Genomic DNA, 16,457 nt, shown 5'->3' with positions numbered 1-16,457 from the left:
CTAGCTGTTGGCGCCGAGAACTGCACTTTGAAAATGAAATCAGAAACTACAAAACCACGAACAACCAGAAAGGAAAAAAAAGTGGTCGTCACTATTTAGTATCGTGTCATCGCCCCTTGAACGGCGACCACTTCCTGCATCCTCGACGGAAGCGACGCGTACAGATTCTCCATAAAATCTGCTTCATATTTGATGCGCATCCATTCCTCTTCTACCGCGTTCCATAGCTCATCAGCGGATGATCGGGGCAGTCCTCTTTTGCAGAGCCCGACTTTCACCCTTCCCCATACATTTTCAATGATGTTGAGGTCGGCTGCTTTGGGCGCCCACTCGTCGCTCGTTAAGGAGTTCCTCGACAATTTTTGCGGTGTGCACAGGTGAGAGATCATGCTGGAAGAGGAAATCTCCTTCAGGAAAAGGGCCATCCAACGCGTAGGGAATCATGACATAATCAGTTATGTCACAATAGCTTGCCGATGTCAGGTGTCCGTCAATACGATATAGGACACCAAGTCTATCTCGGGACACAGCTCCCTACACATTGACCGCAGTGCGGCCACTTGATGCCACTTCCTGGACGCAACGGGGTTCGTGGCGGGTATAGACAGGCCGCCAAACTCTTTGTTTTTGATCCCAGCGTGTTGTGAATGTTGATTCGTCGGAAAATATTACCGTTTTCCAGTCGTCAGTGGTCCAGTCGACGTGTTCACTTGAGAATTTAAGTCGCGCCGTCTTGTTCGCATCTGTTAGGAGCGGCTTCTGAGCCGCCGGATGCCTCCTCAGACCTCCTTCCGCCAGCCTGCGTTTGACTGTAGACACGCTCGCCGACACACCAGCAGCAGCAACTATCTCCTTGGCGGTGCTGAAGGGGCTCGCCTGTGCGGCCTCGAGAATGCTCTTGTCCTGAGCTGCAGTCGTTGCTCGAGGGTGCCGTTTATGTGGAGCGTCGCCGATGCGGCCTTCATCCCTATAAGCCTGGATGATGCGGTTCACAGTCTTATTTGACCTTCCAGTCATATCCGCTATTTGACGTTGGGTATACTGCTTTAAGGACAGTTCAACTAACCGCAATGGCTCACTGTTGGGCACCCGGGACACGTTGCGATCTGACAAACGTATTGCGATTGGGCGGACCGAGAGGGCCCCGATCACGAAGTTTGGGCGTCGACGGACGGCTACAGTTATCATTTTCAAACCTGATGTCAAAACAAGAATAAACGATGGGGAAGGGGGAAGTGAGCAAGTGGAGGTGATGCGAGATGGCTGGAACAGCTACACCCTCTCCAGATAGTTCGAAAAAACGGCGCGACCGACGCCACTGTACAACCGTGCCGAGCGCTCGGCCATGCGCTCGCTCGGTGTAGCTCATACTGAGCGCGATAGTACGGTAAACTATGAGTTATTTTCGGAATAAACCTCTCTTGAGATCAATTTTTATTTATTTTCTGCTTGAAACGACTAACTATGTCTATGAAGCGCAGCCCTTAATTAATTTATGTACCACGCTATTGTTCCCATTTGGGACCTGGAAGGTGGAATCTAATAAACAAAAAAATCATATTTCTATGAAACAGGAACAAATTTGAAGTCAGTGACACAAACAAAAAGAGGATAACTTTCAACACTGCGTAGTAAGAATGTCCAACTCCAGACGGAAAATCTTCTCGGGTTTGCTGCACGTACAAGATGCAGAACTCGGTTTTAGTTGAGAGCTGTAAGCAGAAAAAAAGCAGTATGTATAAAGCCAGTCGACTGGCTCAAGCGCTGGCTCTTAACATTTTTTTACTTAATAGACCATGACTTCATCTAGACACAGCTGAACACACCCCGGCTCCCCATAACCACTTCCACAGATAAGCTTTACCCGACAGGTCTCTCCCATCCTCATCGAACTCTGTTATCTCTGCATTGCAACCGACAAGTGGCTCGCCTTTCCGGTACATCTCACGGGCGTTGGCTTCTCAACGAGGCTACTATTCCCCCATCTACCCAATCGGCACTGTAAATCCCTTGGATGTCCTGCGGACGTCCTGAACGTCCACAAGAGCACCACGGAAGTTTTAACGTCCATATGGGATATGCGGCCCTTTTCCATATTATCTCCCCTCCGGAGGCTTCTAACCTCCATACATATATTTCCTCTTCCCTCATCATATTGCCCCCTTCAATACACATGGAGTGGCGCACACGGATGCTTCTTACGTGGCTACTCGCGGCTCCGGGAGCCAGCTGTCATTGGCAGTCGCGTTGAGAGGAACTGTCGTTTTGCAGCAAGGCAGTAATTTAGGGTATAATTTTTATGAACTCTTGATGACGGCCGGAAAACGTGCCCTAGGCACTGTCACTGTCAAGGCAGCAGTCTATTCGCGGCCATTGTGAGGTTGCATCCCATTTTTTGTGAACCAAAGGCGGGCTTCCAAAATCGCAAAGACGATGTGTCGCACGGAAGCATAATAATTGTCCATTATCATAGCCTTCATTGCCGACATGATAGCATTTCGAAGGAAAGCCAAATATCTCGCTATGTTGTTTACAGCGGTCTTGAAACGCGCAGGTGATGTCTTCACATGGGTCCCACGTACCAACTCACTCCCCAACAGCTTCGAAACTACAATGTTCAAGGAAATATCGAGATTAAGGTTTCAGCAGAAGTCAGTCCGAGTCCTTGATGTCCTGCAGCAACAGGTATTGTCTCACGTGTCGCCAGCTGTCCGAGTCCAGCTCGTCCAGCTGCATACTGCCGTCGGCACGCGGCTGGCACATGACTCGCTCTTTGACAACGCCAGCCACTCGCATGAAGTCGTGGATGCCTTGGATGACGAGAAGCGCATTTCGAATCATAGATGAGCCCTCGGCTTCACTTGTCGACAAGACTTCCGCAAATTCTCGAACAAGGGCAGGATGCTGTGACACCACCTCCAGAGCAATGGCGTTGAATCTGCAAAGCAGTTGGTTTACGCCATTACGCTGTTCATGAATATGTCGAAAGTACCGTTTCCGTCAAAAATATGCAGCCCAAGGGGTCTCATCCCAAGTCATATAGCGGGGCTCTTTAGCACATTTTACAGTCCCAAGCATGGGAGGGTTGGGGACTGAAGTTCCTTCCGCCTTCGTGATATTAGGGTCCCTATGTATGCAAGAGCAGCCTTACTGCAAGGCTCAGAAGCAGACCCCTTGGCCTGTGTAGTTTTGGCAAAGACTGCACATGTATCGAGCTGAAGGTTGTTGCATGCTAGTCGCGGGAGTAGAGCATGAGCTTCGAAAATGGCTACGCAGGAACGAAACTTTCAACAGATGCCAGAGATTAATCGCTGCCTATAGCGAGACATTTTGTTTCCTTACACTGAGTCTCCACAGCCCTCATAACTGATTTCAATAGCACTAATGTCTGACCCAGTACTTGCTCCTGAGCTCATTTCAGAACAACCGTCCTGTCTTCGCCCTTCTACGTCCCGTCCATATACTACGTTTTTGTTTATAATAAAATCGGTTACCTCGCTGGAAGCCACACCATATCTTCCCAAAACACCAAAGCTATGTGGCATGCGTTTCTTGTTCACTAATAAATGTAGCACCCACCTAACCCCCTCCCCTGCCTCCATGTCATCTTCTAAAGTGCTTGCTGTTTATCGATCTTTCTGGAAGTATATAACATGCGAGAATGTGGTAATGGGCAGTGAAAAAAAGTTAACATGTCAAGAATTCATATTAAAAGACAAAGTTTGCAATTCTTTCAAACTTTTCTTTTTAACTTAAAAGTTTACCTCCACTGCAAGACAGAACTAAGCACTACCAGCTGTAGCCAATCAAAATGACTTCGATGGAGAGTAGTAGTTCAAGTGCAGAATGAGTGTCGATGGCAACATCGAACACTGGTGTGCTCAGATTCAATCGAAACCACGAGCACAAATGTTTTCATTGTCTTGCTTGTGCGATTTTCCCGCACGTAAACAGTACCCATGGCACCTTAAATAATCGTTTAATTTCATGTCTCTTGCTTTAAATTTATGTAAATATAACATTGGTGCACTACGGTGGCGCGTTTCTGCTTAACGCGTCGGACGCCGCCAGACAGCTTCGCCATCTATGGCATTATCTACAGCAGCTAAGGCTTCTATGAGAGGATTGTTGCTACGACGTATAGGGTATTGTTTGTCTAAATGATATAAATCTAGCGCCTGCAATTTGAGCGCGTAAGCAAGAGCATGCCCAACAGTGCAGGCAGACTTACTTGTCACATAAGGTAGCCGTCGCAAATAAGGTAGCTCCGGTCACGAGGTCAGAGTTGCGCCGCACCGCATTCAACACTGAAAACCAGTCCTTTGTCGACCTCACTCCGGCACGGAGAACGACCCCAGTGATCGTGTAGTTGGCATCAATATTCGCCGACAGCCTCTGGACAAAGGCACTTGGTCCAGTGGGAATACGAAGACACATGTCGAGTCTTCTTATATGTGCACTCAACATTACTGCGTCCGCCAAGCCCTCCACGTCTTCAAGGTTCACGTTAGTTACGGTGACAATCAGTTCACTTATGCTTCTGTTTGCAGACAGCGACTCGAGAATGACGCTCCACCAGGTATACGAGACATTGGGGTCGCTGTCATTAGGTGAAGCGAAGAGTTTAAGCACGCGCAGTGTTAACGTTTCGCGAATGTAATCGGCGATGATCGGAGAGAGCGAGAAGTCATCTCCGCATAGGGTAAAGCATACGGTCCTAATATGGCTGAGAGAAAGCAGGCGCTGTAGGGTGCTGCGCTCGAAGCTGCGAAGGTTGCGGTTGAAAAACCAGACTTCTGAAAAGCCTCTGCATTCCCATCCACTCGTGTTACCGTCATTGTAGTAAGTTCCCAGATGAACTTTCTCTTCAGCGCCGCTTCCGCTCAGCGCCTTGCAGACGTGCTGAAGCGACTATCTGTCCTACATGTAAGACAGACGGGTCACCTTTTGCGACATGAGTTTACGAGGCAGTTCCTTGAAAAGCTACTCCCAGCGTTCAGGTTGCCAGAATTGGACGGGAAGGCTGAGTTCTTTGAGTATTTCGTTTTCTATGACGGGCTCGAGGCAGCAGTCACAGACGTTGAGAGGTTGAGACTGCGATATCCCCGAAAATGAGTCAATATGAAGAATCCGCAGTACTTTGTTTCCTAAAATGATTTTCGCTAAGTGCTGCGCGAACTCCCGATCAATTCTAAAATATTTAAGGGTTACGGATGACAGGGTTTTGTTCGCCACGATTCCCTCGAGAACGGAGCTCAGCCAGCTTTGAGTATCCATTTCAAGGACTGCCACAATCTTCAACGTCGTTAGAGTGGCGGTGGTCTCCAAGTAATGGCACAAAGCCCGCCGATATGCGTCGGTTCTGGGCCGGTAACGTACAGCCAGTTCTCTCAGAGTCGAGTTCGCTGCGAGGGCTGTGAAGAAGGCCACTTCGCCTTCGTGGTTATCTAACAGTGCTTCAGACGTGTTCAGGCTCACTAGGGATGTTGTCGTGTGGACGAGCCTTGATAGTGCTGGCGCCATGTTTGTTGGACACATGCCGTTGGACTTGAACTCCAACTCCTCCAAATTTTTGAGCGTGGGGATGGCTGTACAGACGATCTCCGGCATGCAGTAGTGGGAAAAGTGCAGTTTCAGTACTTTCACGGATGTGTTGGAATGCAGGGCATTGGCAAAAATGTGAGCGTGAATGCTCAACGCGAGCGGGTGCACTTGTACGAAGGTAACGCAGTGGTGATGCCTGAGCAGCCAGTAGAGAAGCGTGGAAGCTCGGTGCGTTTGAGGTTGCTCTAGCTCATGCAGGCTGAGGTGGTCGCCAGGGATGGGAGTCAGGCAGAGATTTGCACTTCTTGCTGGTAAAAAAAGCTCAGTTGGAGGCGTATGTGAATCAAGAACTCGTTCCATAAGGGCAATTTCCGGGAGATCTGGCACGTGTTGTACTGCGTAGCTGTGCAGGGACAGCGGAAGTCTATGTCCGCTCCAGAGAAGCAACCCTTGGCGTTTTCCAGCCTGGCTAACGACTTCGGAACTGCTTGCTCAGGGTCAGGATCGGGGGGCGACGCTGCTTCCTCGGCGCGCCATTCAGGGTCCGCCATTTCTGCCTGCGGGTGAAAGAGACGCTCTAAGAATACATTGAAATAGGAATTGGTGGCTGCTTGTATACGCGCATTAGAATGAGTACCGCTAGCACCACGCGTTGCTTATCACACTGGACTATACTTAATGCACGTCGAAAACTACAGGAACATGATTGCAATGCATGGATAGCATCTACAAAGAGGAAGGAGCCAATTTGTTCATGGCCCTGGCCCGTTGCCCTGCTAGCTATGACTGAATTTTTAGTTGAGCCATTTTTTGTAAAGCCATACCTCGCGTATTAAGGCCAACTCACTTGGATCAATTTTCTCACGAAAAAGCGACTAACATCTCACAGCCAATCCAGGGGCGTCATGGGGGGAGGGGGCGGTGTCCGAGAGGTAGCTGTTAACCGTAGGTCTAGAAGAGGCAGATATGTTCGCCCGGAGGCCAGCCGCTCGCTTGATTTCCAAGTAACACAAATATTTTCCTCGGAGTAGCGAAGCAAACGGTTGATCTGGCGTAACATGGGAGGTTTAAAACGACTAAATGGAGCTGAATTTTAATAAAAAATTGGAGGGAACGCTTAAGCGCCGCCTTAGGCCTGTTTCACATGCAAGCGAAAATGCTAGCGAATCCTGCAGCCGCGATGCAAAAGCCTGTGTTTGAGTCGTCACGGCACCCACCGAGCGGGCTCAGTGGTTAGGGCGCTCGACTACTGATCCGGAGTTCCCCGGTTCGAAGAAGACTGCGGCGGCTGTGTTTTTACCAACTGCTACCTTGGTCGACGAGAACAAAGTTTATCCTCCTCCTCCTATATGTGCCAGCAACGTCTGAGGCCTTCCTTCCTTCCTTCCTTCCTTCCTTCCTTCCTTCCTATGGAGGCAAAACACTAAGGCGCCCGTGGGCTGTGCGACGTCAGTGCACGTTAAAGATCCCCAGGTGGTCGAAATTATTGCGCAGCCCTCTACTACGGCACCTCTTTCTTCCTTTCTTCTTTCACTCACTTTTTTATACCTTGCCTTACATCGCGGTTCAGGTATCCAACGATATATGAGACAGATACTGCGCCATTTCCTTTCCCCAAAAACCAATTATAGTTATTACTACTTCCCTCCGCGCGTTCTTTGCCATGTGCGCGAGTTTGAGTTTGAACCCGTAGAAACCACGTGACAGGTATGACGTCACTCAGCCACCGACGAAACCAACCGTTCACCTCTGTTTCGGCGTTTCGGGTTATCGGCGTTCATTGCGTTCATTGACGTTGGCGTCGATAACGCTCTAGACTTGGATGATTTTGAGGAAAGGAAGGCGCATAAGTGGCTTCCTAAGGCAGTGGACGTCTCAATCGCCCTTTAAAGTACTTGGCGGTGTTGAGAGGGAGATGTTGGCTGCATGCATCAGCGTTGACAAAGGTGTGGGAGACACGCGGTACTGCTTGAATAGGGCGCACCGTTCATTGGGTGAGTAGCCTGTCGCGATCAAGCATTAACTGCAACCTGCCATTGTGGTAGGGTGGGCGCGCTGCCTGTCCAACGTGCGGAACGCACTCAACGTTAGAGACGCCAGGCGCTTCTACTTGCCCGATACACCACAGTTTTCGCTCTCTAACCAAATTCAGCACTAGGTAAACCGCAGCTTTTTAACGCGATAGCGTTAAGGAGTTCGTGTCGGAGAAAAGCCGGTGTCATCGGCGTCGGCTGTGAAGGAAAAATTTCTCCTACTCCTCCTCGCAATGTATTTTCCTTCCCTTAAAGCGCGGTCCGGGTGCACAGCGAGAAATGCGAGACAGGTGCCATTTCCTTTCCCTAAAACCAATTTTCATTTCATTTTCCTTCCCCTACGGCCCGGTTTGGCTGTCCACCGAGATATGTGAGACACGCGTCCTTTCCTTAAATTATCCAACGGACCAGGCGGTCGTGGACTCCCTGCAGTGCTGCAACACGCTGTCGCTTTCCACTCTTGAAGGCGAAGCTTGAGCGTCCTCCATTTGTTCCATGTTTGCCCGAATAGAAACACACATATGTTTTAACAGTTTGATGCAACGACTAGGAATGAACATCGTTCGTTACATAAACAATTTCATGCAACAACTAGAAGAGAGCATGGCTCGTGACAGCGAGGGCCATTTTCTTTAAAGACGGTGAAGCTTTAGTTGCAAAACAATAAATGAGCTTTTCAAGCTTTCTGCGCCGACAGCGAAGGTGAGCTGGCACGGATATTCGTGCAATCAGCTTTTCTTGCATTCTCGTCGATTTCCCTCCACTTCCCAGAGGGCTGATTCTTCTGTACAGTGCCGCGCCATTTTAAGATAATTTATTAATGTCAAATAGCTACTGTGTACCTTTTCTGTGATCACCCGATGTTTAGGTGATTAGCCTGTTACACTCGTCGTGGACATGTACACATGGGTTTTGGTTGTGTAGATTTGGTTTTGGAGTTTCGATAACCTTCCCTTTACAATAATTTCTCCGGACTGTTCTGCGCAGAGACTGTGATTCGTTTAATGTCTCTCCTCAGGGATAGCCCTTTGAAATTTCCCCTCCCTGCAGCCAGTGCCAACAAAGAATAACGGTAGGCGTAAAGGACCAATTTGGTGCCCGACGCCCCCTCCATAATTCGGTTCTAGAAAATTAATCATGGGTAGTGCAATTAAAGGCAGTCAAAACACCGAAAAGCTTGAAATATGGCAGTCGGATTGCAGAGGATATAAAAAAAGAGAGAACTATTACAGCAATTCATAAACAACTAACCCGACCCGATGTAATAACGTTACAAGAAACGAATATGACGCTAACGCTGCAAGGATGCACGACATACGTGTACCCGGAAAGCGCCAAAACCGCAACGCTCATGCGTGAGAAATTATTCGCAATCATGCACAACAGCATAGCCGAGACGGAAATAGAGCGCGTAATTACAGAGATAGTTCCAAAAAAGAAAAAGCAGGGCAGCAGCACCTTCGTATTCAACATCTACAGCTCCCCTAAACAAGAGAAGGACACAAAATTCCATGAACTGTTCCACGGCATAAGCAGCCTAGCCAAAGGAAACAAGTTGGTAATAGTGGGAGACTTAAACGCCAACAACACAAGCTAGGGCTATGGCAGAGCAAAGGCAAGAATATAAGAGAAGCGGCAGAATCCACGGGGTGCCAATTGATAACGGGCCCATGTACCCCCACTAGGACCGGGAACAGCGTGTGCAGGGACACCTGTCCAGACCTGACGTACGTCAAAAGAACAGGGAAACGTCGTGGGAAAACCTTAATGAAAACCTAGGCAGCGACCACTATATTATCAGCACGCAGATTACAGCCAGCAGATTCAGGCGGAGAATCGGCACTGCCCAAATGACGGATTGGGACGCGTTCAGACAGGCATGCAAAGAAAACCCAACCGAGGAAATAGACTCGATTGAGGCATGGGGGAACATGCTCAAAGACAAACAACGCACCTACGCCAGGGAGATAGACAGGACAGAGCAGACACCCCTGGTGGACCCCGAACTCTTTAGGCTATGGGAAGCACGCAAGGGGCTCACCAAACGGTGGAAAAAGCAAAGATACAATAGGAAGCTAAAACTGAAAATTGCGGAAGTAAAGAAGAGGGTAGAGGAGTGCGCGGAACAGCTAGTGAGAACAAATTGGCAGCAATTCAGCAACTCGCTATGCGGCACTATAAGTACAGCCAGAACATGGCACATACTCTGAGCCTTCCTCGATCCAACTAAAACCAAAAACGAAAACAATAAGAGGATCCACAGACTGGTCCATCAATTTCAAGGTCAAGATTCGGAATTAATAGAAAACGTTAGGCAGAAATGCTTCGGCAACAGCGACCCAGCAGCGTACGCCGAACACTAACGAGGACAGGAAAACCAAGAATTAGATAAACCCATAACTAGGGAAGAAGTCTACGCAGCAATTAGAAGCACAACAAGAAATACAGCCGCAGGGGCGTACAAAACTGCAAACGCACTCATCCGTAAACTAAGCGACGGAATGATTGAAGAGCTGGCCGAATACTTTAATAAGCAATGGGAATCAGAGACTCTTCCAAAAGAGTGGAAGCACGCGGAAATAGTAATGATTCCCAAACCTAGGTAAACCACTGCAGATAGAAAAACTCAGGCCGATATCTTTAACCTCGTTCTTGGGGAAATTATGCGAAGGAGTTATAACCAGGCGATTGCAAGATTACATGGAGCAAAACGAGGTATACCCCCATAGCATGTTTGGATTTAGGGCAAAACTGTCCACGCAAGACGTCCTGCTGCAGATCAGGGACGAAATATTAACCAACGTACCCAGATGCGGCGAACGCATAATCATGTCCCTAGACATAAAGGGAGCTTTTGATAGCGTTAGCCACGAAGCCATACTAGCAGGCCTGTACGATTTGATTTGCGGGAAAAGAATCTACGGATACGTAAGAGCTTTCCTCACAAATAGAACAGCTACAATAGGGCTCGGGGAAATCAGGCCCAAGAGATTTCAAACACACAATAAGGGAACGCCGCAAGGGTCAGTGATTTCACCCATACTCTTTAACATAGTATGGGTAAGCTGGCTAGAGAGCTAGGAGCCATACAAGGCATCAGGCATGCAATGTATGCGGACGACACCACTGCGTGGGTCACGGAGGGCTCACTCAGCGAAAAGGAAGCGAAACTGCAGGCTGCTGCAACGTGCGTAGAAAATTATGTTAGACTTGGCTTGGCTTGTTCGACGGAAAAATCAGAACTACTAAGGGTCTGGCGAGGTAAACTCAACCGATACACACCGGAAACAAAAGAACTAAAACTAAATGTTCATCTAGAAGGGCAACACATACCGGAAAGAAGAACCATCAGAATATTAGGGATGTGTATTCAATCCAACCAAAGGTGCACGCAGGCGCTGAGACTAATACAGAACTCGGCGACACAGGTTGCCCGCAGGATAACCAGAGCCTCTATAGGAAAACGCACGGCATGCGGGAGAGCGACACGCTTAAGCTTGTAAAGAGCCTAGTGGTTAGCCGAATTACATACAGCATACCGTACTACAGCTGCAACAAAGCAGAAATAAAGCTAGCGGACACGATACTTAGGAGAGCATACAAAACAGCGCTACACCTACCGCAATCAACCTCGACGGAGAAGCTAACGGCTCTAGGTCTGCACAACACCTTATTACGAACTAGGGTGGAGATACCGTGAAATTGCGTTTAAGTTCTATGGCATTACATCCCAGATAAAACGAACAACCGTGGCCGCACCACTTGGCTATAACGAACGACAAGGTGCCTCGCAATCGCGCCCCGCTTTCGAAAAACGAGCGCTTCCGTCAGTGCGAAGACCGACGAGCGTCTCGCAGCTTCCGTGATACTCAGGATAAAGCATCGACCCCACCAAAAAACAACAAAAACTTGGAGGCCTTTTTAACGACATTCTTCAGGAAAATGCAGCAGCATTTGGAATTTGGCCCGCCCCCAAAACTTCCAAAGGACCACGATAATTCTGGAAGTAGGCTCACCCCAGCAAAATTTCAGGCGGATTAATGGGGATTAGTGGGTGGTTTAATGTGGATTACAGGAAATTAGTTGTGTATTAAGGGGATTGGCGTGGATTAGTGACCGGGTTAATGTGAATTAGTGGGCCGGATTAGTACACTCCCATATTATTATCCAGTGGAAGGTAGTCGGATTGGATTGAAAAACATTTATTTCGTCGGAAGGCAAAATGCAGATGATCCATGCTAGGCGGCTATCAGTCCACGGCTGACGGCGACCTGAGTAACCCATTCAATGGCCCGGGTTTGAACGCCCAGGTCTGAGCTGACCAACACGGCCTCTCATTGCTCGAGAGTAGCAACTTGTATTAAAGATTCCGATGGCGGCTCCTCTTTACAGTGCTACAATATGGGATCATAAGTGGCTATTTTGTCACATAGAGTACATTCCGGGTCGTAATCACCGGGTTAGAATTTTTATAGTAAGTAATGAGTCATTAAGGATCGCGTCTGGAGTCGCCTCCAGGTGTCCTCATTCCAGTCCTTCGAATCTTAAAATTTGGCTGTCCTAATGACGTCACAGCCTTTCGACCAATCAGGAAATTTTGTTACGAAGAAACCAGATATTTTTGGGGTGACGACAACCAAAATGCTACCGCATTAAAAGGTGATGGGTGAGCGCAGTACAAGAGCGGCGTTGTAAGCAAAATTACAGCACGGACCCGCTGATCAACCAATGACAGGGATTCAAGATGTCTGAACGCCTCTCGAAGTATGCCCACGCGGTCACGTGGTGTGCTTCGTCTGAGCAATCGTAACTCCGCCTTTTGCGCTGCTCCAGCCAGCAGGCAGGGCGCAGACGGCAGATGCAACTTGGTCGCTGCATCCTTACAACATAGTAGAGGATGGAATACTAAAAAACCGACCTTCCGTAACCAGTTACCGTGAACACTCCAATCGCTTTCGTCCACAGCAAGGGTCTGGGCCAGGAACACATTATCTGTATGGTCTGTTGTCAAGAAGCAAACGTAGTTCAACAGTACTTCTTGTGCGACTCAACAGTACGTTCGTGTGACTGTATTTTTTTCGGCTACAATAGGGCAAGTCCACTTACTACGATCTTCGGATACAACGAACGCAATTCTTATGACCGTCAGGTTTGCTACAAGTGGGCTCCACTGTATTGAATCTCCGATTTGTTTGTCACCGGTCCGGTTCGTGGTCGCTATGCTCATGGCTTCCGGCCGGTCTGGGTATCTTGCGGCTTCCGTATGAAGAACATATATGGCTTTTCCCCGAATTGACTCTAGAGCGCCTCAACTCGGGTTTGCCTCCTTCCCCTATTGTGTTCGGAGTGCATGTTTCTAGATATACTGGCGCCACTCGGATTTTCACTCGGGTCTAGGGTCCAGGGATATCGGTTGTTGTGGTTACGGAGTTTTTTTGGTAGGTAGCCCAGTTTTTCAAGGAGGGCTCTGCCAGTGCGTCTGTTTCGGAGCCTGACTGGGCTTCGGTAAGCTCTTTCACGGTGTTGTGAACACCTAGCTGAAGAAGTGGTTGCGTGGACGTGTGTGGAAGGAGTCCCCGACGCCTTCTTTACTGCCTCGCGTAGCAAGATGCTCAGCCGTCATAGCTCTGTTTGATTAAAGTTGTGGTACGGAGCGTGACATACGATGCGGCTGATGATCAACGCTTGGACAGTTCGTTGTTTATCTCTTTGTTTGATACCACTACGGCGGTTAGAGACGTGCCTAATTATATGCATGATTTGAATTATTTGCTTCTGGAGGAGTTGCACCGTATGGGATGCGCGGCCGTTTGACTGGAGATGTAGGCCCAAGACTCTTAGCCTCTCAACCTGCGGAATAGGCGTCCCTTCCAGATGTAGGCAGAGTTTAGGCGGCGATTCTGCTCTCTTATACTTCCTCTTTTTTAAGATAAACAGTTCGAACTTCCTGGCCGCGCAGGCCAGACTGCCGGCCGTTGCATAGGCTTGAACCGCGTCGGCCGCTTCTTGAAAAACATACTGCACGTTCCCGTCCGATCCTTGCGTGACCCATTTGTCGGATCCTGGGGACGTGCTGGAGGAGGAGGGGGGGGGGCAGTTTCGCCATCGCCACATTGAAAAGGGTCGGGGAGAGACCGACCCTTGCGGTGTGTCGCGGCCTATGAGTTTGATCACATCCGAGCGGTGCTACCCGATGCCTATGGTGGCCGCACGGAACGCCAAGAAGGCTCGTATGTGTAGTTGTATGTGCGCTGTCCTCAGCGGGACGAGGCTAGATCGTTGACAATGAGGTCGCTGGGATGGCCTATGACTACTTCCTTCAAATGTAGCATGACGCCTTGCGTGGATAAGCTAGATCTGAACCCGAACGTGGTGTCTGGAAAGAAGTTTTGCGCATTCAGGTTTGGGTTGAACCGCACGAGCGCGGCGTGTTCGGGCCGCTTTTTGATGCACGAGGTGAGATTTATTGATTGATTGAAAACACCTTTTTTGGTGCAGAAACTTTTGAGCATTGGGTGGGCCACCTGGTCCGGCAGTCCACTGGTTATTGCTGCCGTGTTGGTCCTCCCCACCAACCCAGAGGTGGTGGTCAGGGTCACCGCTGAGCAGAATGTCCTCCCACTGCTCCTCCGGGGGGTTTGGAACGGGATCAGCTGTGGGATTGATTTGATGCTCCCAAACCATGTGGTAGTGGTTAGCTACCTCTCCGCAGTGCGATGCCACTGGCGTAACCTAGCTAGTGTTGGATGTGTGTTTGTTTACATTCTCTTAGGGGTGTTCTCTTCTGACTTATTGATGGATTTATGTGGCGTTGGATGAGAAATGGGGCGCAGGTTGTTTAGTGGCAGGGGTTTTCCCGGGTTTAGTATAAGGATGATGTCTGCGTGTTTCCATTCTTGCGGGAGTATTTGCATCCGTCATGTATCATTGTAGCAGGTAATTGGGCTATAGCTATTCTTAAGCGCTTTGCATTAGATGCCGTGGGCTCCTGGTTCCGCATTTCTCGTTAGTTTCAGGAGCGCCGCACAGACTTCGGCCTCCGATATGTCGACGTCAAATGGCCACGTTGGTGCCCTCTTCCCGATACCGCGGGCGGGGCCCCGTGCCAATACAGCGAAGCTCCAGCTGAGCGAGGAAGGTTTTTATCTTGCTGTTCACTGTATATGGATGTTTGAACTGATTTGCCCGTTTCGAACTTTTCCTGTTTGGGGCTGAGCAGGACCCTTAGCAGAGACCACGTCTTCGCCATCCCGAGCGTCCCCTGCAATCTATCACAGAACCGGTGCCAGTTGGCGCTTGTTAGTTCCGTCGCATAGGTTTCTGCTTCTGCTGTGAGTTGTGTGGTGATTTTTTTCAGCCTGAAGTGTTTCTTCCACCTCTTGGCTAAGCTTCTACGTGTCTCCCTGAGGTGGAGTAGATAGATGCTTACGTCTGGTGCGTTAGCCGTGCCTTGAACCGTGGTAGTGGCCCGGTTGAGGCTTTCTTTGATGTTCTCCACCCATGCCGGGAGAGCGGAGTGTTGTCCACGCTTCACGGTTGCAGTCGTCACTGTTTCCCTTCCGGCATTTGCTGTTTCGAAAGGCATTCCAATCCGTGAGTTTTGACTTTTCGCCCGGGAATTCTTGGACATACGGCGTCAATTTCGGTTGTTGAAATGTAGTGGTCGTTTCCCAGTGTTTCCTCCAGGTCGGTCCACTTGCTTGGTGTGGTGGCGTGCACCAGCGTTATGTCTGGGCACGTGTCCCTCGTCGCACTGTTATCCATACGGGTTGGCTTGCAAGGTTCCGTGAGGAGTGTCAGCTGGTTGCTGGCAATGGCAAGGGATAGCTTTTGACCCTTGGGCGTCTCCGTCACATACTGCCTCGAAGGGTTGGCTGCGTTGAAGTCCCCCACTATAATCGCTGGACTGTTGCGGGGTTTTGCCATGCGGAGGGTGGTTTCGCATAGATCATCGACTGACTCTTTCTTGGCTTTTGGAGTGCTGTAAACGTTAAGCACAAATACGCTCATTGCCTTCAATGCCTTGCGTTTCACCGGTAAGTGCTCAAGCAGGAAATGTTTTGTATATGCTGATGTTTGTCGAGTGAGTGTTGTATGACGGCGATTTGCTTTGCGTCGCTACCGAGGTCAGTCGATCCTCAGCTCCAAGGTTTGAATAAGCCAAGTAGCCCTTGAGGGTCGGCACGCAGTCGGCTTCCTGTAGCGCTATTACGTCGACGAAGTCCATCTGTGTAGCTAGTAATTGTGTCAGTGCCCCCTTTTTGCGTCGATAGCAGCCATATTCGGAGGGGTTCGGGCTTGCTGGGGGGGGGGGGGGGGGGTTTCCTATACTGCTGCTGGTATTAAGTGCGGGTGTTATTGGGAGGGTGGAAGCGTCGCTATGCGTTGGAGTGCATATCTGAAGGCGCGGTGCTTGAAACCCCTTCTATTCGCGCGATGCCGGGGCATGGGTACGGGTGGATTCTGTGGGAGTCGCGATTGTCTCGTTCTGCGTCCGCCGGTAACGGTGACATGTCAGGTCGGAAATGTGCCGGGTTGATGACGACCCGGGGTGCGTCTACAACTAGCGTGCGGATGTGCTGTTGGATGGGATCTTGGCGACTCTGCAGCAGGAAATGATTTCGCTTGTTGTTGCCGCAGTTCATCAGTTTCTCTTGTTTGCTGCTGTACTGCCTTCATGTGCTGTTGGCGTACATCATTGATTTCGGTGCGCAGTTGTTATACTGCAGCTTCGAACTCGCGCTCCGCCTCTTGTTGAACTGCTTGGAATGTCTCGGGTATTGTTTGCGGCGTTTGGGACCCTGAGGTGTTCCAGCGGTGATGTCCCACGCCGAGGTTTTGAGGATGTGTTTTGGTGTATTCATCCTTGTGGAAGGTTGT

The 16,457-nt window shown here is 49.6% G+C and overlaps 1 protein-coding gene across 1 annotated transcript; it reads right to left on the bottom strand.

Moving 5' to 3' along the window:
• Positions 1-2,452: 2,452 nt before the first annotated feature.
• On the bottom strand, positions 2,453-4,729 carry LOC144100336 (uncharacterized). The gene is made up of 2 exons (XM_077633311.1): positions 4,232-4,729; positions 2,453-2,938 (listed from the first exon to the last, which is right to left on the bottom strand). The coding sequence occupies exons 1-2, from the start codon at positions 4,465-4,467 to the stop codon at positions 2,653-2,655; spliced, it is 522 nt and encodes a 173-aa protein (XP_077489437.1). The 5' UTR covers positions 4,468-4,729; the 3' UTR covers positions 2,453-2,652.
• Between the last annotated feature and the right edge of the window lie 11,728 nt (positions 4,730-16,457).

This window comes from Amblyomma americanum, chromosome 8 (genome assembly GCF_052857255.1).
Source record: "Amblyomma americanum isolate KBUSLIRL-KWMA chromosome 8, ASM5285725v1, whole genome shotgun sequence".
NCBI lineage: Eukaryota > Metazoa > Arthropoda > Arachnida > Ixodida > Ixodidae > Amblyomma > Amblyomma americanum.
The sequence above is the reverse complement of the archived record's forward strand: the minus strand, read 5'-3'. Positions and strand labels throughout refer to the sequence as shown.